The sequence below is a fragment of the Epinephelus fuscoguttatus genome, linkage group LG22 (genome assembly GCF_011397635.1).
Source record: "Epinephelus fuscoguttatus linkage group LG22, E.fuscoguttatus.final_Chr_v1".
Taxonomy (NCBI): domain Eukaryota; kingdom Metazoa; phylum Chordata; class Actinopteri; order Perciformes; family Serranidae; genus Epinephelus; species Epinephelus fuscoguttatus.
In genome coordinates this window covers 10,847,999-10,870,860 of record NC_064773.1, presented here as the reverse complement: position 1 = coordinate 10,870,860, position 22,862 = coordinate 10,847,999, and the positions used below count along the sequence as shown (strand labels likewise).

Genomic DNA, 22,862 nt, shown 5'->3' with positions numbered 1-22,862 from the left:
TGGAGAAACACTGATTTGTAACTTGAAACTGCTTTATTCATTGTTTTTACCGGTTTTAATCACCTGGTCTGTTTTATTTTTGGAGAGGAGGAGACTAGGGTTGGGTCGGTTCTCAGTACTACCAATTTGGTTCAGTACTCCATCTTGGACTGGGTTTTTTTTTGGTTTTTTTGGAGACCGACTGGACCACATACTCGGGCGAACGTATGCGGAGCGGACGCCACGGAGATCCGCCTGGTAAAAGTGGAGGTCCGCAAGCCCTGTGCGCGCAAACTCTGCTCCACGCACCAGTGTCACACAAAAACTGTTCGGCATGTACTATTTTTTACATCGCAGGGATTTTTCACAGACATTTTTACACGGAGTCCGCTCCACTTATAGTACGCCCAAGTCTGTGAGCAAACGCACAGCAAACAAGAGAGAGAGGGGGGTGGGGGTGGGGCGGGGACTGAGCTAGGGGGTGCAAGTGTGCATGCGCCAAGGCCTCTACTGTAGCCTGGAGTTTGTTTAACAGTGACGGGGAGTCGATAATGGCGGACAATTTAGTCTTGACGAAATCAAAGAATGCGCCACTATGGCAACACTTTGGCTTTGAGCCAGATGAAGGAGGCAACCCTTGTTTGCACTGATTGAGTAAGCTGCAAAATGTATTTGTAAGGAATAAAAGAAACAACGTGTTACTGTCACTCTGTTGTCCTATGGTCGCTTTTTATTTTAAATGAGTCAACTGTGCCCCCAAGTGGCGAAAATCCGGTATTACAGACTTGATGCGTTTTTTTGTTTGGTTTTTTTTTTTTCTCATACCGACCCAACCCTAGAGGAGACCTCTGCGGATAATTCAGCTCCCGGTTAAAACCTCCTGAACAATGAACACTGAAAGAATTCTCACCAGGAGAAGTTTTAGCTAGTTGAAATCTGCAATGCTCACCTAGACTTCACTAAATTCATATGGTTTATTTCATATGGTTCCAAACAGCGGTCTGCTGGGGGAAAGTCCTGTGTTTTTTGCCCCATCCACCACTCCAACATGCCTCCGTGCACAGACTACTTCCTTCTTACTTCCATCAGAGCATATATATATATACACAAATTCTGGTGCATTACTTTTCATAGGAAAACATAATTACGGTGCATGAGAACAGCCTGCACACATACAATATCTATTAGCGGTGGGAATCATCAGAGCATCTGCTCACTATGTAGATATAAACGGCTCATTTTAGCGTAACGAAAACCAAACAATTCTTCTTTTCAGGTGATTATACACTAAAGACAATATACTTATTATATTTTATTCCACATCTGCCAATACACCCCCCTAAATCCTACACACTAGACCTTTTAGATGGTCTGGGTCCCATGTGAGTCAAAGTTGGTTTGTTACTTTTTTAATTAGTTGACCTATAGACCCGTTCGTGCTGACGTCATATTTTTACATTGCTAGGACACCCATGAAAATATACACACCTGGGTGTAAAGAGCCACAATGACTATTTACACCAAGGATGCAAACAGTATTGATGGCTATGTACACCTGCGTGCTAATAGCATCTGCCAAGAGAAAAAAAAAAAAAAAAAAAAAAAAGCCCGTGTTGCCACATCGAAGCATAAACTCAATCAAAAAACTGGACTACCACAAAGAGGAATGACCACACTCACAAGCGTGACTTGACTAAATCCTTACCTTCATATGTTCCGCTCTCTAGCAGGGCTCCACTTTTCTCCAATTCCATAAACCGGTCAACGGTCACGAAATTATAATCCACCCCCGGGACCTCTCCTTCCTTGGGCTGCCTGGTTGTGCCTGCAGGAGATAAGAGAGGAGGGTTAAAGCCGCTGGAGCTTTGAACGCCTCATCACTGCTGAATGAGAGGAGACTTTAAGTCAGAGTGAGTCACTGTTGAGTGTTTTAGAAAAGATCAGAACATGCCAGGGCTGAAACACGCTGACCCTGACCCGGCTCCATTCATTAAGTGCCCTCTTTATTCCTTTTTGTCCTTTTTACTTCTTGCACGGCTGAGGCTGAATATTTGAGTGGCGTGCTTTCAAAGGGAGGGAAGAGGCAAGGTAGCTAAGTGATGCAATTTAGACGCCAAGAGGAGAAATCAAGTCAATTTGCATGGAGCTGACAGCACGTCGAGGACTCCCTGACAGGAGCTGCGGCTCTGCCAACCGACTGTAACACCGAGTGACGACAATATTTTACCCTGTAGTAGCAGAATTTCAAGTCAACTTCACTGACACCGCAAGCATCTCTCCCCCAGTTACTAAAACAATGTGTGTCAAAGTATTTATGATGTTAAACCGAGGTACAAACGACTTCCTAAATACTTCCTCATCACCGTGTGCTAATTAGACTTGTTAAATCTGATCCCGGCTGTGATAACACGCAGGCACTCTACCCCTGAGGTGCCGAATGGGTTTTCACATCTGAGCGAGGGTTGTTCACACTAAAAGAGGAGCCCGTAAAACACACTTGTTAGACCCTCACTACAGCATATAAAGTATCCATCTGTGTGTTTTAAAGTTAGCAGGGGAGTGACTGTGCCACTGATCACCCCCGGTAGGTGGTGAGGGGGGTGATTTGACTTTAAAAGGCCAACTGACATCGTTCCTGCATCGCTACACAAGGCTGGAACAATGCCTGCGCTGTGCGGTGATTGGACCAGGGAGAGCCAGGAGGATGCAGGAGTTTCTACCACTCACTGATTACTAACCTTTAAGGTGCACAAAGGGAAGTAATCAGAGGAATGAGCTGCTCCTGAGACGACAGTATGGGAGAAACACCTCAGTCGCCAGAAGAAAACGATGTAAGCAAACCGCAGATATGTTACATTTGTAAGCTGACTTTGTCATCAGGAAGAGGAGGACACCTAAGCGAGACAGCTGCCAAGACCACAACAGCCATGATTATGCAAAGGAAACCAGGGATTTTAAGCCCAAACATGATCTTTCCCCAACAATAACCAAGTGTACCTCTGTATCCACTACCCATCTGAAAGACACCTGGTCGACTGAGCTGAATCTGGAGGTGTCTGATGACATTTGGACTGAAGGCTTAACTAGAACTACCTCTTGCTCAATTAACGTCAGGTACAGACTGATTCAATACAGTCACTCACAGACTCCACTATTCAATTTAACAAAATGTATCCGTCTGTTTCTCCGCTATGTGACAGATGAGGGCTCTTTGACGCACCTTGTTTGGCTCTGTCTTCATCTACGCAATTATTGGTGAAAAATATTTCAGTGGTCCTCTAGACATTCCCCGTGATCAAGAACTGGCACTCTTTGGATGGAAGGTAAATTGAAAAACAGTCTCTCCTTGGAAAGAATAGTCTGCATTGAGTTCAAGAGAGAGACTAAACACGTAAGAGAAATAAAAAAAAGAAGTAGCCACTGGCTTCCACGCTGCTTTCTACTGTTCACTATTCTGTTTTTCGGTGACAATCAATCAATCAATCAATAAATTTTATTTATAAAGCCCAATATCACAAATCACAATTTGCCTCACAGGGCTTTACAGCATATGTCATCCCTCTGTCCTTAGGACCCTTGCAGCGGATAAGGAAAAACTCCTCCCCAAAAAACCCTTTAACGGGGGACAAAAACAGTAGAAACCCACCAGAAAATACACAAAGACAAAAAACACAGAAAGGCATACTTGTCTCCTGAGCAATATACACAGCTCTAGTCTACTGGGCATGAAAAAACACTGTATTGCCTATTTCTATTGAGTTTTCCCACAAGGAGCAGTGAAAGGAGCCAGTTTCTGATGAGCTGGACATGATATTTTGATGATCGCCTCTGTCCAGTTCTTTCGTCTTATCACATTTAACCATAGTTGCACGCTTCTTTTTTTTTTTGTTGGGCAGTGGCAGCTGGTATGTGATACGATTTAAGTTTTGAACCATGACTCCTATTGTAGCACCAAATAACACATCATGATAACATTCTAAGACTCCTATGTAGCCTACAGCCCTGTGGTGGAGAGTCCTGTTTTGACTCCAGCTAACAAACTGACGTCACTGTGACGTCGGCCCTAAATTGGACCATAGCTACTTCAGAGCACACAGTTCTTAAAGAAGGCATGGCTCTGTCCCAAAGGGGTATATTAGGCAAATTAGTGGGTTGAATGTAGCAACGTCATCATGCAGAAACCTACGTCAGGTCACGTGGAAAACAGTTTTAGAACTACTTGGGAAAAATAGCATTTTGACCATAAAAACTTTGGCCAAAATTCAAATGCTGTTGTTACTTATTAAATAGCGATGATGTGAAGGTGATGAAGGAGACTCCGATGACACCGTCTTGCTTGCATAAAGAAAAGGTTTATTACGAGAAGTACAGCATCTATCAAGCATCTAGATTGCTTGGAGAGGGTTCAAAGCCAATGTGAACTGCTCTGAAAAACAGCCCCAAATACCCTGCTTATATAGACTGATGATGTTTGTGAAATGTGAGACAAAGTCAAACAGACGACAGAGAGATATTCTAGTTGGACTTCACCAAACCTTGACCTGGGCCATAAATACCTTCTTGATCCTGACCATATATACTTTAGACCCTGGGCCCCTTACTGGTCATCTGTTCCAAAGCTTCAGAGTAGATCATAATATACTACACTGTAAAAACTACAAAATAAACCCCCCAAAAATGGAACTGGCCTTGAAGGTCAAAGTGTTTCTCGCTGATTTGAACAGCCATGCTACCATAAAAGAGGAAAAGAGGATAATAAGTGGTCTGCATGCTTTTGGACACTTCTCTCTTCTTCTCTGGTGTGCTGACCTTTGAACAATGCTGTCACTGTCACGTTGTTTTTTATTAAAACGTAACCATCCCAGCATCAAACAGAAGCAAAGAACCATCTAGCTGGAAGGATGTCTGAAGAAAACTGAAACCATATTATTGACCCTGACTTGTGATTATAGACTTCTGAAGAAGCTTTTTGTTCATGAGAAGAAGCAAACCCTCTTCAATCAAGACTTCAGTCCAGAGATACGGCTTCAACTTTCTCCAGACGGCATCAAACAATGTGACGAATGAAAAACGATTCTAAATGAGGCCATTAAGCTGCTCGCCAAGCCTTTCCAAGGTTGCCTTGTTAATATGCTGATTAATTGGTGCTTAAATGCAGAAACTAAAGTCGCAAAAGGCTTTACAATCAACTCGTCTGATGGAGACTGCTGCGGTTGATGGCAGTTTTTTTTATTTATAAAAGATTCAGTATGTGTCACTCTTTTTCTCAAACATGACGATCATATGGAATAAAGTGGCGCCCTGTTTGCACTTTCTCAGACCTCCGAACAGAAATTTACTGACAACGACCTTCGAAGCTAAAACATCAAACTGGAACCTGCTGACTGAGTAATTTCTTAGGGCTTATAAGAGCAAATGAGCAGCAGGGAATGCTGTTATTTGCCGGAGAGAAATGTATGTGTGAGTGTGAGTGGGTATGTGAGCGTGTGTGTTTGTGTCGCACCTCCAGTGGAGAGTTTCTTGATTGTGTCTGTCGGCATGGGGGCTTGTGTACCCGTCAGATTAGCCTCCCTCACAGGCAGAGCGTCTGACTGAGCGCCACGCACACACATATTTCAAAGAGGACCTTTGATGCCGCAGAATTATATTTAGCAGCATCTTCTGGAGGGGACTTCTCTCGGGTGACAATTTCTAAAAGGAGGCAACCACAATGCCTCTGGATTTTCACTCCTTTGTATATAGGTCATGATCCTGTGGTGCAAATCAGCCAGTCTCGGAGTAAAGCCACCTCTGTGAAGTGCAGAGATAATGATGCGGGATATTTTTAGACAGCTATATAATCATTATTTACAATGACTTGATTACAGCAAAATGGGAAACTCATTAAGGTTAAATACTGCATCCGTCTTTCTGTCAGCCTACAGGAGCTTGGATTCTCAAATCCCCTCAGGTGTGTTTCTGGATTTGGGCCATTTGAGGAGTGTGGGAAGCTCATTCTAAAAATAGATATTGTTTTTTTTTTCACAGACATCCTTCCTATCTGTCAGGCTCCTGTTTAGCTGCGAGACAGAATGAGATGGAGAGATGAAGGGAGACATATTTCAAAGATAAACTGGATCTTAATTAAAAAGGATTTACAATTGTGCGTGACGAAGTTATAGTGTAGCACTAAAGCCAATGCACACGGAGCTAATGGGCCCCAAAAAAAGAGCTATAGTGCAGCCCAGTCACCAGAAAAAATGTCAGCATTGTACATCCATTTGCACTTTCATATGTATTGTACCAACATTTCTAAAGTGAGTATATGACCTGACTTTTGGGAGGTGGACGAGACAGTGGATGGTGTGACACTGAGGCGAGATACCTGCCAAGCTGCAGAACACTGTTGGAGACTAGCAAACAGCAAAACAGGTTGTTTTTCAGCAAACCATTGCTGTGTTTTGTCAGTGGATTTTTAGCCATCAAATGTGGGTGTTACTTAGTGACCCGTCACTTTGTATCCTGCCAATAATGCCACAAAAAGTGGTTGGTTTTTACAGAGACACTGCTGTATCTCCTGTTGGGACAGTGCCAAGAAAGTGGTTGTTTTTACCAAGACATCACTGTGTTTCCTGCCTAGACAGTGCCCATGAAAAGGTTTTTTTTTTAAACCAAAGGATTGCTGTGTTTCCAGCTGTGACAGTACCACAGAAGCGGCTGATTTTTTACCAACACATCGCTGCATTTTCTGCCAGGATTGTGCCAGGAAAAGTGGCCATTTTTTTTACAGAGAGGTGAAGATTTTCAGTCATCCAGGTCACGGTGATCATAAGTGCTAAATGCTACCTGGAGCTCGCATCAGCGGGGCCTGGGTTTGTTGAGGGTGCCAGTGCTATTTGGGCTGAGAAAGCCTGTGAGTTTATCTTCTATATCTCCTTTAACTTTAGCTTATATTGGAGTTATGATATATAGGATGTGAAATAGAGTATGGTTAATGTGCTAGGAAAGGTAGTATCTGCACGGTCACTACCTGGAGCTCGCATCAAGGGAGCCTGGGTTTGTTGAGGGTGGCAGTGCTGTTTGGGCTGAGAAAGCCATGTGTAAGTAAGGTTAAAGGAGGTTGTTGGGTTGGTGTGGGGAGCAGTGAGACCTGGCATTAGGGGAGTGTCTCTGGGATGCCAGAGATCACTGTCTAGCCTCCTGGAGGTGTTGTGGGACCAACTAGACGAAACACTGGTGAAAGGAGGTTCCCACCCGATGACCCCAAAGACATGTTAGTTATCACTGCTCACTGGTCTGTATAGTTAAGCCTTGCCATAATAGCTTATCATAGGGCTTACGAGGTTATTCACTGAGCGCTTATCCTTTATCTAGAGCTCAAATTTCTTGTGTTTATTTGAATGTAGGTGACTGGACTAGCTTGAGTTTCTTGGAGACATTTCATCTGTCATCCAAGAGGTTTCCTCAGTTCTGAACTTAAGAAGCCTCTTGGATGAGAGGTGAAACTCAAATGTCTTCAAGAAACTCAAGCTAGTCCAGTCGCCTACGACGTAGCACTTAAAATCACCATGACCTGGATCTTCACCAGCATGTTGTTAACTAATCTGGGGAGAATGCCCTTCGATAGAACTGAAGAAGCCTCCTGGACGAGAGGTGAAATGTCTTCAAGAAACTCAAGCAAGTCCAGTTGCCAGTGATATTGCACTTCGCCGCATTTCCTGCCAAAACAGTGCCACAAAAAGCGGGTATCTAAAGCCTAGCCGTAAGCAAGTGATTTTTGCATCTACACCTAACAACAAGTTAACCACAGCCAACAAGTATAAGTAAAGTTTGAACATATCCCCTACATAATAACAAACAAATGTAAGGCATCCGTGGTTTGCAGAAATGTACAATGCCAACATTTATTGTGGTGGCCGGGTTGCATGGTTGCAACAGAGATACCATGAAAAACCACAAGAGCTGTGATTTTGAATTTTGTTTTCCACAAGAAATACAGTCCTAAAATACAACATGGTTGTGTCAGAAACCAGGAGATTCACTGATATTTAGAACATAAGACTTTTTATCGTGCCCATCCCTTGGCACACCACTATAGTAATAATGCAGTTAAGCATCTTAATATGCGACACCTGTCAGGTGGATCATCATAGCAAAAGGCAAGTGCTCACTAAAACTGATTTTTTTCAACTCGTTAAAAATGGGAGCAAAAACAAACATGTTGCATTATATTGTTTGTTTAGTGTAATCTGTAAACATGTCATATGCTAAGTAATGACTTAATGCTCCAGCTGAGCACAACTGTTGGTCAGATTTGTGTCAGCACTCGTACAACTGCATGGCATTTCAGGAGCACCAATAACAACAGGTGTCGCCAAATCAACCAGAGCTGAAATCTTAAGGACAAACAAAAATACAGAGAGTTCTTTAACCTCAGAGGACACATGGCGTTTCCGTCCAACACTACAGTCAGCAGGTAGAGCTCTGGGATCTGTACTAAACAAAGTTAAACAATGTGGCAATCTGGGATTTCATACTTATACACAACTCTGTCATTCATGTGTATCCTCTGTCTGAGTATGCCTCTGGTGTTTGGGGTTTCCGAGAACGTACACGTTGCAACAAAGTGCATCATTGAGCGATTTGATCTTTCCTGTGTGTCCATAATTTATTTGAGTTTTGACCATTAGTGGAGATACAGGACGGGAACCTCCAAACATCAGGCATAAATGTCAAACGCTTCGGCTTTGGAATAGACTTGTGAAGATGTCGGATCAGAGACTCACTAAAAAGATTTTAAATTGGGACACCTCCCACTGTTATCCCCGGACTAATGAGTTGAAATCATTATTTTATTTGAACAACTTATCATTTATTTTTCAGAACAGGTTACTTGGTGATATTCAAGAGAAATCTGAGTTTTGTGTCAGAAGGGGAACCTTTTTTGTGGCTGAATTTCTTCACCAGGCCTGGGAAAGAAGGCAGAGTATTCTGTTTCTGAACTGAGTAGTTAAACAACATGTACTCTGGATTGTTCCTGCAGAAAAACACGGTACTGGGCTGCAATTAATTGGCAAGTTTCCTGCTTTCAGACGATGTATACCAGCTCCATGAGGCATATACTGTTGATCTGCTATCTCCCCCTAAAGATCCCCTGTCCACCTTAAAATAGACAAAAATGGGTCTGTTGTAATGAGGGGTGGAGCAGAAGGAGTTAGAGTAAATATAAGGACATCCTGCTTCTTACAAAAGGTCACTTGCTCTTGTATCCTGGCCTCTATTTGCTCCTGACGAAGGTTCAAAGTAAAACTGAAAGGTTGAAGCTGAATACGCCCCTGCCTTTCATCATTCATCATCTCAGCTATTAATGGCTCCATGGCAACAGTATGGTTTAGTAAGCAGCCCTTTCCACTGTCTCTCTGTATCACAAAGTGAATAAAAGAACGTAAAGACAATTACTTTGGGCTTCACTGCGATTAAAGCATGACACAAAGCGGCGGCGCTATCAACAGATGAAATCCGACGCTATAAATCAATTCCTACGCTGGGAGCATCATCTGCTGAGCACCATTAAACAGAAGTATAAATCCTCCTTTAAACTTTACTGCTGCTTCCAGCAGTCTCCACAGACAATAAACAGATCGCGACGATGAAAAGCGAACCAGTGGATAACAGGTCATTTGTCCCTCGTTGCAACTGCGCCGGAGATATTCACGGGGAGTGTTTCCTCTCCTGGGATGAAGGTAAACAAGAAGATAAAGGGCTGAAAGAGACAGACAGGGAGCGCTGATAATAGCCATTGAGATTGTGGTAGTAGGAGTGAGAGGAAAGCACGAGTAGAAATAGGGATGTATGAAGGGTGGCACCACGTGTCATGGATGAGAGAGTGGCTTAAGTTGTAGCGTGGGCCGAGGCTCTCATAGCCTCCAGCCACCCCGCTGCTCTCCACTACGTCCTCGAGCCACATTCAACCATAGGCCACAAGTCCCAACTCTCACTTGTGCAGCTGAGCACCATTACCGGATGCTCCGGTCACTGCTAACGCCTGTAGCGGTTTCATACTGGGAGTAGTCCGCTCTGAGCTATCCCTGTGTTAATAAAACACACCGTATCAGATGCATGACCTCTGTGTTGGGCCTCACATTTGCACATTGCAGAATGAAAACACTATAACCTGAGCACAATGGGAACCTGAGATAACTGTAGGCAATATGAAACGGCTCAACAGGGACCCAGACAATCGGTGGAAAGCGGAAATATTGGCCTCTATTTGAAACAAAGGATTTATATCCAGAGAATATCCCGAGGCATCACAGAGAGAGATTGCAGTGTGTATTCATGACGACTCAAAGCGTGTGTAAAGACCCTGAGGAAATGATTATACCACGAGCATTTAAACTAATCATTTCAATACAGTAACGTAGCAGAGTGTGGAGACAAAAGAGAAAAATATCACAAGTGACACAAACTTTTGTCTCTAATGTGTTTGTTCAATGCCGAGTGTGAATGGTGGCCCTCGTAGTGAAATGTCCTGTTGCTAAATATAGACAGGGAGGCAGACAATAAGGGAGATAATGCATGACTAATAAGCAGAGATGTGATGTAAGTGCACTTTCACAGGCTGAAAGGTAAGTGTTTGAGGAGGAAAATTAAGAAAATGAGTCGGGAGAAACGGGACAGAATGTCAGGTCGTCCTGTCCTGAGGTTTGGTAACAAGACACTTTCTCTTTCTCAGAACTGCAGCAGCTGAATCAGACCCAAACAGACTGATTTAAACACATTAGTGCAACAAGAAACCCCTAAAAGTCTGGATTTTCTACCAAGATAGGTGGTAATTGTGTTGGTGTCCTTGCCATCAGCTCCTGAAAAAGTTGTTTTTATGTCTACCATAAACTAGAAGACTTTGAAAAGACATTTAAAATTCTATACTAAAGTCCAACACCTTCTAACCTCTAAAGTCAATTTGACTTTTCGTTGGCTTTTAAGTCCCGCAATGCAAGATTTTACAAAGACCGCGCATTTTGCAGGGTCACTATTTAAGAATAAAACTAAATATACTTGCATTTGTGTGACGTCAGCCCACACTGTCACTAACTGCACTCCCTGAAGATATATGATCATATTTTTGGAAAAATGAAACAGTGATTCCAGAGAGAAGCAGACAGAGGGGTCTACAGTCTGTGTTTGAAGGATATATCCAGGATGTCAAACTGACTCAGCAGCAACAACAGGTTAAAAAGACAAAGATAGTTAGAAGCTAAAGCCGAACTATAGGCTACAGATCAGTGTAAAAGTGAACCACCACATCACTGCTGATCGCCACACAAGACAATGAATATAAAGGGAAACTTTGCTGATATTGAACCAGCTGTGTGGCATCACAGTGTGTGCAGATGAACGGTGTTTGGCTTCACCCTGTGCTGCTGCCAGCACCTGGATGGGCAGGGATCTGCACACACTGCGATGCCACACAGCTGGTTGAATATCCCTGTTTCTCTTCACTGGTTCCTGTACAGCAGGGTCGGTCTTTGTTTCACTGTTAGAATCATTAAAAAGCAAAAGCAGCATGTGTATACATTCAGTAGGCTATATCTTCAGTAGCTAGCTAGCTAACCCTACACTTTTCAGGGTTTGATTTTGGTTTTGGAACAGGGAAGAAACGTATATCTTTTTCCAGCCTCTCCAGGTAACGAGTATCATTAATACACGACGTGCCCCAGGCACAACATTTAGCTCCAAATCCACAAAACCAGCCTGAAAATGACGGAAATCTGAAACGACTGCATCAGAGTCAATGGAGCACAGCTGTGTTGTTGTCGTCAGACCCTGGTCTGGGCTGACTAGATGCTACGTTATGATTGGCCAGTCTGCATCCAGGGGTGGGACTTAGCAAAGGGTCAATTAGTAGACGACCTTCTCTTCGTCCTGAGCCACAGCCCTCCTCAATAAGAATTCTATCTAGTTTGGGCAGCTTATCCTACAACTAGATTCCTTTTGAGAGTTTCTCCCATCCTGCTCCTGGTGGAGTATATTACACCGAACACTCTTTAAGACAAATGACATGTTAACAATTTCTAACGTGCCTAGAAGTCTAGAAGTAGTCTAGAAACACAAGATAAAAAGGCATCATATGCTGATAGTACTCTTGTCAATTCAGCATCAATGCTTCCGATGGTATCAATGGAACAGATTAAAAATGGACTCTTGTTCAACCCCCGGCTGCCCCAGTTTGTCCTGCAGAATCAAGACTTGTCAGTGTTCTTGCGCCTTCCCAGAGTCCCCTCCATCTTTAGTGTCTACCCGATCTGCTGCTACCTGTTTGGTGCTGACAACGCCATTGAAATTCACTATTTACATGAGCCAAAACTAGAAACTTACAATAATATTAAACATGCTTTTATTAGAATGTCAAGATGAGAAAAATACTTTCTTAAGACAGCTTGCACAGAGTTTTATGACCACCTTACGCCAAACAATCATGATCACAGGAGTGCGCACCAGCTCTGGAAATTTGTCTGTGAGAGTGAAATTGCTTGAAAAGGGGTTCAGTGTGAGGCTGGCATTAGTCACGCTCTAGGGATGGCGATGTTGATGCACCACTTTGGTTCAGACTGTTCTCATGGATTGCAATGAAAATTAGCACAGACATTCGTGGCCCACAGACGATGAATACTACTGACTCTGGTGTTTCCTTTCTTCTGACACCATCATCAGGGTCACATTTGTGGTTTTAACTGAAATATCTCAACAACTACAGGATGGATTACCATGAAATTTGGTACAAACATTCACAACCCTTTCAGGACAGTTTTGAACAACTTTAGTGATCAAGTAAGTTTTCATTTGGCATCATTACCAGGCCAGAATTTCTATGTGTCCAAGACTCCGTACCAGCAAAACAAATGATATTCCAATCTGCCTAAGCTGTGCCAATCAGCAAATATTACCATACTAACACACTAAACTGAGATGATAAACATGGAAAACATTATAGCTGCTCAACAGCAACAATCTTGGTGCTCAAGATTTCTATTTTTACTGTTAGTATTAAGTGGAGCTCAGCAACTGGTGACTATTTTCCTCAATGCACTAACAACTGGTGGTAACAGTGGACTCAAATTCATTAAGCAACTGGAGAACCATATATATTTTACTGTTATTGCTGCAGCTTTGGGTGGACATTAACTCTCAGCAGCTTGTTGGCATTACTAAATTAATGACTTGCTTCTGCTTTAAATACAAACACAGAGCAGAATACAGGCCTTGTTAGCCAGACACTGAGTGTCTTTAATCACATCAGTGCATATCTGGATATATTTGAGTTATTTTCTATGTGTTGTATGAAGAAATATGTATGCAGTGCAGTGACAGACTGCGAGACAGAACAAGACTGTATTCATGCTGAAGCCTCTCCTGTCCTCTGTGTTCTGCCGCTCGCTTGTTTCTTTAACCTTCTGCCCGACACTCATTACAAATGCACAAAGAAATTTCATCCAGCTATTGAGCTGCAGGCTGTTCAGAACAATCTCAGCTGTTTTAGAGCTTGAAAATAACTCCTCTGACTCATCTCGCTGATTTATGTTTGACTTTTGAGCAAAAAGGAAACGTGAGCCACTAATTTGTGTTTATTTGGTGTATTACAGAGCTGTTGTTGTTGCCATACAACCATTTGTTGCTTCTGATATAGTAGCAAACTTTAAACTTCAGCTGCATCTGACCTGCTTGCGTTTGTGTGTCATACAGCTTATACATATTGCAACAAGGGTAAACTGGGGTCAGGGGTTAGGGGCAGGATCAGCTGACCTTCAGCCTTCAGCAGTGTTCTGGTTTATCCATAGAGACAGAATGAACGTATAACGGACATTTGCATTCAAATCAATGTAGCAGGATGGTCGGAGCGGCCGCCATTTTTGTGTACAGTTGCCATTGCAATCATTGTAGCAGGCTGACTTCTGTTACAAACAAACCGACTTATAGGCTGGAGCCTATCCCAGCTGACACTGGGCAAGAGGCAGGGTACACCCTGGACAGGTCACCAGACTATCACAGGGCTGACACATAGAGACAGACAACCATTCACACTCACATTCACACCTACGGGCAATTTAGAGTCACCAATTAACCTGCATGTCTTTGGACTGTGGGAGGAAGCTGGAGTACCTGGAGAAAACCGACGCTGACACAGGGAGAACATGCAAACTCTGCACAGAAGGGCTCCCCCACCCTGCTTTCTAACCGGGAGCTCTCTTGCTCTGAGGTGACAATGCTAACCACTGCACCACCATGGGCTGTTAGATTTAAATTAGCATGTGTATGGAGGATTTTTAATGCGGAAAAAAAAAAAAAAAACATTAGAAAAAGCCAATACTGCTTTCCTATTGTCAGAAGACGAGTTTGTCTTTCAGTTTTTGTTAAGCACAGCTTGGATGGAGACTGACGAAAACCAGCACATCCACCTGCGTGTCGAATTTCAATCACTGCCGACTGGAGCTAGAGCTGATGACTACTGCAGAGCTATTCGTCATAAAGTAAATGTTGATTTTGACCTTTGCAATTAAATAAAAAAGCCAGGTGTTGGAGGGTGTTGGGTTTTTTTGTCCAGTGAGAAAGGGGCTTAACGATTAACAAGACTAAGACGTTTCAGTGAGTTTTATTTTGTTTCATCGAGTTCAAATGAAGTGTGTTTTACGATGAGTCAACAAGGCAGTTAAGCTATCGTTAGTCTTAGTTAGGTGAAACAAAGAAAAATGGATTGGTGTATGGTTGTATTTTCCTGACACTTGACAACCCCACTGATGTGTGTTGTCACCACAACAACGAACAAAAATCACCATTTTCTTTTGTCGTCATTACAAGACCAGAGCAAACAGTTCAATGTTCTCTCTATTCATTCTATTTCTATGGCTATAACAGCCCAGTGCTGTGGACGATTGCCTCAGGCCGGATGTATAAGGCAGGTCCTGCCCTTTAATGCCCTAACCCCTCTGTTATGGCTGGCCTCGACAGTGTCAGCACGGCCTATTGTAACCACCCTAATCTCACCATTAGCCAATTAGGAAGTGATGGGCAGCCGTAATGCCCTTGCATTAGAGGGATGGATTAGTTTGCCATTCAGCGCCTGCCTGCCGCCTGTAGGCAAATGGACTGACACAGGACAGTGAACCGCTGCAGCGCGCCACCGAAAGCTGCTTTCACTGCACTTTGCCTTCACAGACGGCGAGTGTGGCGATGTGCTTATTCACTGTTTTCACTGATGATGCAGAGCAGGGTCTTAATCAACTGTGATTACATATCATTTAAGCGGTAATAAAGTCTATTGAGCAGGGAGTGCAGAGGAGGCTGCTGTTTTCACTGAGCTGATGATGAAAGTTAATATCGCTGCTTTGCAGTCTAATCATATTGACTGGGAATGTTTCGCTTCCTTGGCAAAGCGCGGATGCAAAACCTCACCGTTGGTTCTTGACCAGAGATCAGTCATTTTCTCTCTTCTACCCCACATAATGAGATTTCAGGTTCACTAAAGTTCAGGCAAGTTCAGCGAGAATGGCTCTTGTGTTGCTCGCCTGTTTATTGACAGCCAGTAATGTGGGATAGATTGGAGAGAGCCAGGCAGCGAACCACGCTCCCCCTGCCTTTTGGCCCTCTGCCGCCCTCCCTTGAATTCCATTAATAGTTGTGCCCTCCAGGAGGTGCTGGGTGGACTGCCTGTAACACAGCCAGAGATATTGATGACTGCATCCTCCCCCCAAGGAGACAGGAGAGGAAGGGAGCATGGAGAGGGCTGATAAAGAGATAGAGAAGTTGTAAAAAGGGGAACGAATGCATAGCAGAAATCATCACGGAGGCCGATATTTTGAAAGTTAAAGGTACTAATCTCTGTTTAGAGTCTCCACAAAGACCGAACACATAATTGCAGATCACGTACACAACACAAAACCTGACTGTAATGTTTCCCCTCTGGAAGCGGATACATCACCATTTTAAATCTGCAGTTTTTCCACCACGACACTCACAAACTGTTCCATAAATAATTTATTTTAAAGGGCATTCAAGAGACAAACTAGCAGAAATAAAGCGGAGGAACTGTAAGAGAACTACTTACATCTCTCCTCAGACTTAACAAATCTTTTTTATTTGTGTTTCCTCTGAGCAAATGATCTCTGGGGGATTTGTTCTCTGCAAAACATTTTTGCATGATATTCCCTCTGCAACTGTTTCTTGTCAGCTCACAGTGGCCAATACTCGCTGCGTGACAAATTCAGCAATAAGACTTTCTGTTCTACCGAATCCCTCTCAATGGGTATAACCCAAAACTAAATTTAGTATCGCTCACATATCCAAAGAGCATTTCCTCCACGGATCCTATTGTAAGTAAGGAACACTGAGATATACAGATACTGGTGCACAGTAGCACAGATGCTAATCAATGGAAAAGTCACAGTGACACTGTAACTGCAATGTAAAAAGATCAAGGAGGGCTGCTTCAAATCTAATTTATTCAAACGCACATGTCACAGTGAAGCCGGAGCAGGCACCTCAAATCCTGCCAGGCTACATCAGGTAAAGACAGGTGGTGGCATCAGATAATTTAACACCCTGTCACGATGTGATAAGACTTCCCAGTGAAAGAGCTGAAATCTATTAATGCAGGTAAATGATGTGTTCTGGTGATAAATTTCCACATCACATAATATTTTCAGCAGATCTGACATCAGAGTTTAATAAGTTGTATGAATAAGTAAAAGTAATCATTTCAGCTTCTGAATTATTAGTCAGTGTATAAGATGTTAGAAAATATCGTTTCTATTATTGCAGGTTTATATGATATAATAATGTAATCTGATTACATTAAAAGTTTTCTTGCAAACAAACAGAAGTTATGTGTGTCTTACCAAAACGTGCTGTATGTAACTTCTATTTACGTCCATCCATGTTCGCTAGGTTGCAGTTTTCTTCTTCACTGTTATTGCTACCTGTCCTTAGCCTGGCATCATCACACCAATCCACACATGCAACTTAGTCTGGAAACTCTCAGTACATTATCAGTTTCCATGTGGTGCTATCAACGACGGTAGACCAAAATGCCTCTGGACCAAGGACACTGCAGTACGAAACACATTGTATTTTAAGGTATACTATGCAGGATTGTTTGTAACTGTTTGAAAACGGGGGCAGTAGCTGAGCCCATAGGGACTCAGGCTGGGAATCAAAGGGTCACTAGTTCAAGTCCCCGTACGGAACAAGTATGGAGCTAGAGAGGTGCCAGTTGACCTCCTGAGCACTGCTGACTGAACCCAAACCGCTCAGGGCGCCTGTCCATGGGCAGCCCCCTCACTCTGACATCTCTCCATTTAATGCACGTATCGGTCCTGTTTGTGCACGTGGGTGTATTTCGGTCCTGTGTGTATATGATAACAGAGTGAGAAAAATTGAATTTCCCCTCAGGATTGATAAAGTATATCATATTATTCTTCTTATAAACACCCTCGCCAGCGAAAGTTGTACACGGGGAGCCTGCTCCACCAGGTGAGCTAGTGGGCACCCAATCATATTGTATTCTCAACGACATAAGGGAAAGGACCCAGGAACAAGATGGCTGCTGAACTGACTCCTGGTTAGAGCCAAAAGATTTGTCAATCAACAGCAAATTTATCTGCAGCCATTTTGATAATAAATCAATCCTTGAATCCAGCTTCTCAGTTTTGATGATTTGCTGCTTTACGTTGTTGTGAGATAGCAAACTGAATGTTTTGGGGTTTAGGACTGTTGGTCCACCAAGACAAGCAACTTGATTGCATCACCCTCAGCTTCAGAAAGATGTTATGGGCAGGGTTTTCCCCATTTTCCAAAACAATCGATTAATCGGCAAAGTAAACATCACACTGGGGCCTTTGTCCACAAAGCGTTTTTCTCCAACAGAAAAGTGGGTTTTTTTATGTGCTACATGTAGGTTTCGTTTCTGTGACAGCAATATCTTGACATAAGTATTAGCTAGGTAGCTAACGTAATGCTACGTGAACAGTTTACAATGCGTAGGGTGAAAAAAGCACAACACTCACCAGTAGGGCTGCCCCCTAATAGTCAGACCAAATATTAGTCGGCCAGAGATGTCATTAGTCGGCAAGTTTTTATTGGTTGCTTTGTCCTGCACCTCATCAAAGTAAGTCAAAACCTATATGTCTGGACCATGTGGGAATTTAATTTGAAAGGACAGACACAGGAAGTGTCCACGCTCAGCAGTCAGACAGGAGTCAGGTTAATTTCCAGGGCTGGTACCTGCGGTTATTCCACAGGCTAGTTAATAACATGTCGGGCAGGAAATCCAAAGTGTGGGATCATTTTGAGAAGGTGAAGGACGAACCCAAGGTGATATGTAAACTCATCTTCATTGGTCGACTACAAACATGACGTATCATCTGAAACATGGAAGTAGCTACATGCCCATTAGCCCACAGCGTCATTAACAGGCGGCTCGCTCAGAGTTAACAATGTTACTGATACTATTCTTTCTCACACCTTCAACTCAAACCATTGTGTTGCCCCGCACAAAATATATCATTTAATAATTAAATTAATATCGTAAACATGTGGGCGACTAGTCGACTAATGGCCCTACATGATGACTATTGGTTGACTAGGAAAATTTTAAAATTCTAGCAGCTAAAAGAGCGGCAGTGACGACACCAATGCCTTTCTGAAAAGTTCAGAGGAGCTCGAAGTGGCAGCACAAAAAAGCCGGTGCACATACACTCTCCCCATATTGGGAACAACTGACAAAACACAGAGCTCAGAAAAAACAATATGTGGACACAGGCGCTGAGTTGATGCCGAAAATAATGCCAGTGGGCTAGTTGCAGCTCCGCTCCTCCTGATAACAGCGGATAATAAGACAGGAGCATGAAAAACATCCTCCATATCCTCTAGCAAATGGCCAGTAATGACACTTTCATCTTAAACTGTTGATGCTGAGTGAATACCAACTCCCCAGCTCAGCACAGATGTTACTCCAGAGCCCATGCACAGCAGTCAAACACTTAACAGAGTGATAAACTACCACTGAGTCCATGACAGCGGCAGATCGGCTTGTCATCCCGAAGAGCTCTCTGTATTGATTAAATGCTGTATCAAGCACATTTGGGACAAGACGTGGTAGTGAATCCTAAAAGTTGGCAGCAACAAATCAGCCTGACATTCAGGATGCAACAGTGGGCCTATCCCACACATGTGATACAGTATGCAGTCAGGATAAATATACACAGTGTAGAAACAACCTACCCCTACACAGGGATGCCATCATCGTATCTGTTATCATTGGGAATCGAATCCACTGTCCTCGTTTCTGTGTCTCTTGTGGGAACGGCTCCTTTCATCGCATCTCAAGCTCCCTCTATTTCTTCTCGTGTCTCCAGCTCGCCACTAAAAGAGATCGCCTTTGGTCTCGCGCCGCATCCCAACTTCCATTGGAATCAAAGCCATCATGTTTGCGGGGAGGGGGGGGGGGAGAATGTTGAAATGAAGAAAAAGAATAAAAAAGCCAAACAGCCTAATAATTCAGAGCTGCGGGGGAGAATCTTGACAGGCAGCAGCTAACGCCGAGCAACTTTAATCTGGAGAGATCCCCCCAAAAATATCAGAGGAAACTTAAAAAGGACGTTTCATTTTCTGAGCAGCTACTCCAGTTTTTGTCTGTGAATCCATGGAGGACCGCCACGCACATCCACACATGCGAGCAGGTGCAAAGACAGGAGGAGAAGAAGAGGAAAGAGAAAGCGAGGGCAGAGATATAGAGAGATTAAGGGAAAGCTGATGTCATCCGTTTGGATACGTGGCCCTGGGGTGGGTGTTGTTCAGGGTGTGTGCAGTGATCGGCGATGTGAACGTGCTGCTTTGTCAGCCTAATCCCCCCACGGCCAGGGCCGCGCTGGCTCGGCCACATTACCACCCAATGACACAATCTGTTTGTCAAGACGGCCCGCGCCGCTTTTATTCATTTATAACGCCCCGTCACGACTGCTTGCTTTGCCCGATGCCTCAGACGGCCCGTCCCACCAGAACAACAAGCGAACATGTGTCTCATCGACCCCGTTTTCAACCCTGCTCCCTATCCAGTGACATGTACCCTCCGCGGTTCTTCAGTGTCAACAGCTGCAATGTCAGGAGAGCCAATTTGTGTGTTTCCAGTATCCTCTCCGGATCAAGCGAGGGATTTGAACCGGCAGCCCGGTGGGTCACAGAGGCTGGAATAATCATCACACTCTGCATGGTGGTAATCATCTCATACTGAGACCTCTTGGCCCTTTAATACCAGAGGCTAAGCTATCTCATACTGCCATCACCTCTTTGCCCCTCTCCTGCTATCGGACCTACAGCGGCTGTGTGTGTGTGTGTGTGTGTGTGTGTGTGTGTGTGTGTGTGTGTGTGTGTGCTCTTTGAAAGCCTCCCTTTACTGTGGGAGCCATAGAAGATTACAGCAGCATGGAATATGCCATTGTTACATTACTCCCATTTCTTTAACTCTTTGAACCCCAGGCTGATTTTGCCCTTATTTATGGGCTTGTGACATAGCTATGGCAACTCTGTTTCACCTTAGTCCCCATGAAACAAGAATTAGAGGACCTGTAGTTACTGTACTGTGACGTATTTACCAGTAAAATGTAATATTTGAACAGTGCACAGGCAAAAGAGGGATTTAAATCACATCCTTGGCATTTGATTGGACTGAAAAGAAAGGTTTTGCCCCCTGGTATCTGGAAAACACATCTCCTTCTATCTCTCTGCATATCGTTTGTTACTACTGCGACTACAACCCCCAAAACGGTGGAGTGCGGTTTCAGGGGTTGTACACATGTTTTTTGTGCCCTCAAATGCATTGTTTTCAATGTAGACAGGTGGCAGGCATGCTCAAACACCAGAGCAACACTACCTCGGCGCAACCGCGTTCCCAAGCGCCTATTTTTCAGGGCATGACAGCTGCGCTCTGAGATAAACAGAGTGCAACCTTTGGAAGGAAACAGTGCGCACCGCATGTCATGTGACGAGGAACAACCAATCACAGCTGGCAGATGTCTTTGCCTTCTTCCACAAATATCAGACTGTGGTAAATATGAAAGAGAAGTTAATCACTTTAGTGCAGGGCTACCCAGAACTTCACATCTGTCCCACGGACAATATTTTTTGCCTAACACACACTTACAAAACAATCCTAGAAGATCAGCTCTGCCCTCAGGATTTCTGGTAAGGAGGCTATGATACAGTGCTGGTTATGGTTGCTTAGCAACCTTTAGATGCAACCTGCACGAGTAGCATCCGGCTCCCGGTCTAACGATGCGACATGTGTACAGCCCCTTATACAACCAGTGTGACTAGCTTGTTTCCCAAAGTGTCGTTTGATTGGATGACCTTTTGCTAACGCCCCTGAGCGCAGGACGAGTCATCGAACATTGGAAACTGTTTTCAAGGAAGAGAAAAGACAGAATTTGATGTAAAATTACTCTGATACTGATTTTTTGATAGTATCTGGCAAATTACAACAATTAACACGGCAACACCGGATTACATCAGAGCAATTTTTTTTTTTCATTTCATGGGCACTTTACAGTAAACAATAACACCAAACTGAGAAGCAGTAGGGGTGTAATAAAATATTGATACACTCAAGTATCACGATATTATGATTTGTGATACTGTATCACTTCCTGAATTTTTTTTAATTAACAAATAATTTACTTGCAAAGATTCTTAACAGTGGTTAATTTTGTGCTGTGTTTAAACCATGACCGCTCTAGGTAACAGTGTTGTGATCAATCTTCGGCCATCTGACTCTTCCAGTACAACATAATGACATATTGCTACCCTGAACACAAAGAACATGGGCCTATGAGGCAGGCAGAGATACTAAAGGTGCACTGCTAGCTCCTGAAATGAGATTTAAACTCAATAAAACTCAGAGCATGTGGTTTGTGTGGACACGATTCTCAACATTGCAGTGGCTGAGCTGGTGGCTTGCAGCTAACGGTGCTAACTCTGGCAACAGTGCTGACAGAGCTAACAGTGTTAACCAGGGGGGAACTGGAGGGTGGGATGCCGCCCCCCTCCTGATATCAGCGGTAACCACAATATAAGGGCAAAACAAAGTGGCAGCGATGAGCCAGCCAGTGGGATCCACACATGCACTAACATGTATGTGCATTTCAACAACTGACAGAGAAGCTTGCATTAAAACACAAACAGTAGCTCGCATAAACAAAGCTTGGTAGCTAGCTGTGTAGAAAGAGGACGATTCCATTCTTCATCCCATCTACTAAGATCTAATTGCTTGATGAGATTCAGCCATCAATGAGCAAAAAACAGATCCATTTGACACATAGCACAAATTCGGATATGTGTGGCGATTAAAGCACATGTTTTATGAGAAAGACACTTATGCAATTAGAAAATTTGGGGTTTTATCTGCATGTATATACAAACATTTTCACCATACACACAGCAAATGTCTGTATGTGAACTGATAGCGGAGAATGTTAGCATTCCAGGAAACTATGTGCCTTAGTAGTGTCCAACAAAAATCTAAGGAAAGTGTAAAATAAAAGCAAAAACAACAACAACAATGGAAAAGTCTGAATTCGCCAATAGCAGTTTGCAGTGTAACCATGTATGTGGAGACAACAACTAAAGAGTTACATTTGGCAATTATTCAGGATTTTCAAGCCAGTTTATCAGCCTTTATCCTAAATGGACACCAGAGAAACTAGAAATCACTGGAAAGTCAGGGAACATAAATCAGAGCAGGAGCTGTGAGTTAAAAGCCTGTATTTCTTCCTCACACTGTGGTCTGTCACAAGAAGCTTCTCTGCATCGCAATTAAACTGACAGCGAGGAGAATGACCTCAGCCAGTGAAAAGATC

General features: G+C 43.4%; 1 protein-coding gene across 8 annotated transcripts in view; it reads right to left on the bottom strand.

Moving 5' to 3' along the window:
• magi2a (membrane associated guanylate kinase, WW and PDZ domain containing 2a) overlaps nucleotides 1-22,862 on the bottom strand; it is a 396,740-nt gene that overhangs the window by 157,421 nt on the left and 216,457 nt on the right. For all 8 annotated transcript variants that reach the window (XM_049566794.1, XM_049566795.1, XM_049566796.1 and 5 more), the window contains exon 3: nucleotides 1,685-1,804. In XM_049566794.1, the coding sequence (XP_049422751.1) occupies nucleotides 1,685-1,804 (120 nt within the window). The remainder of the gene's footprint in view (nucleotides 1-1,684; nucleotides 1,805-22,862) is intronic.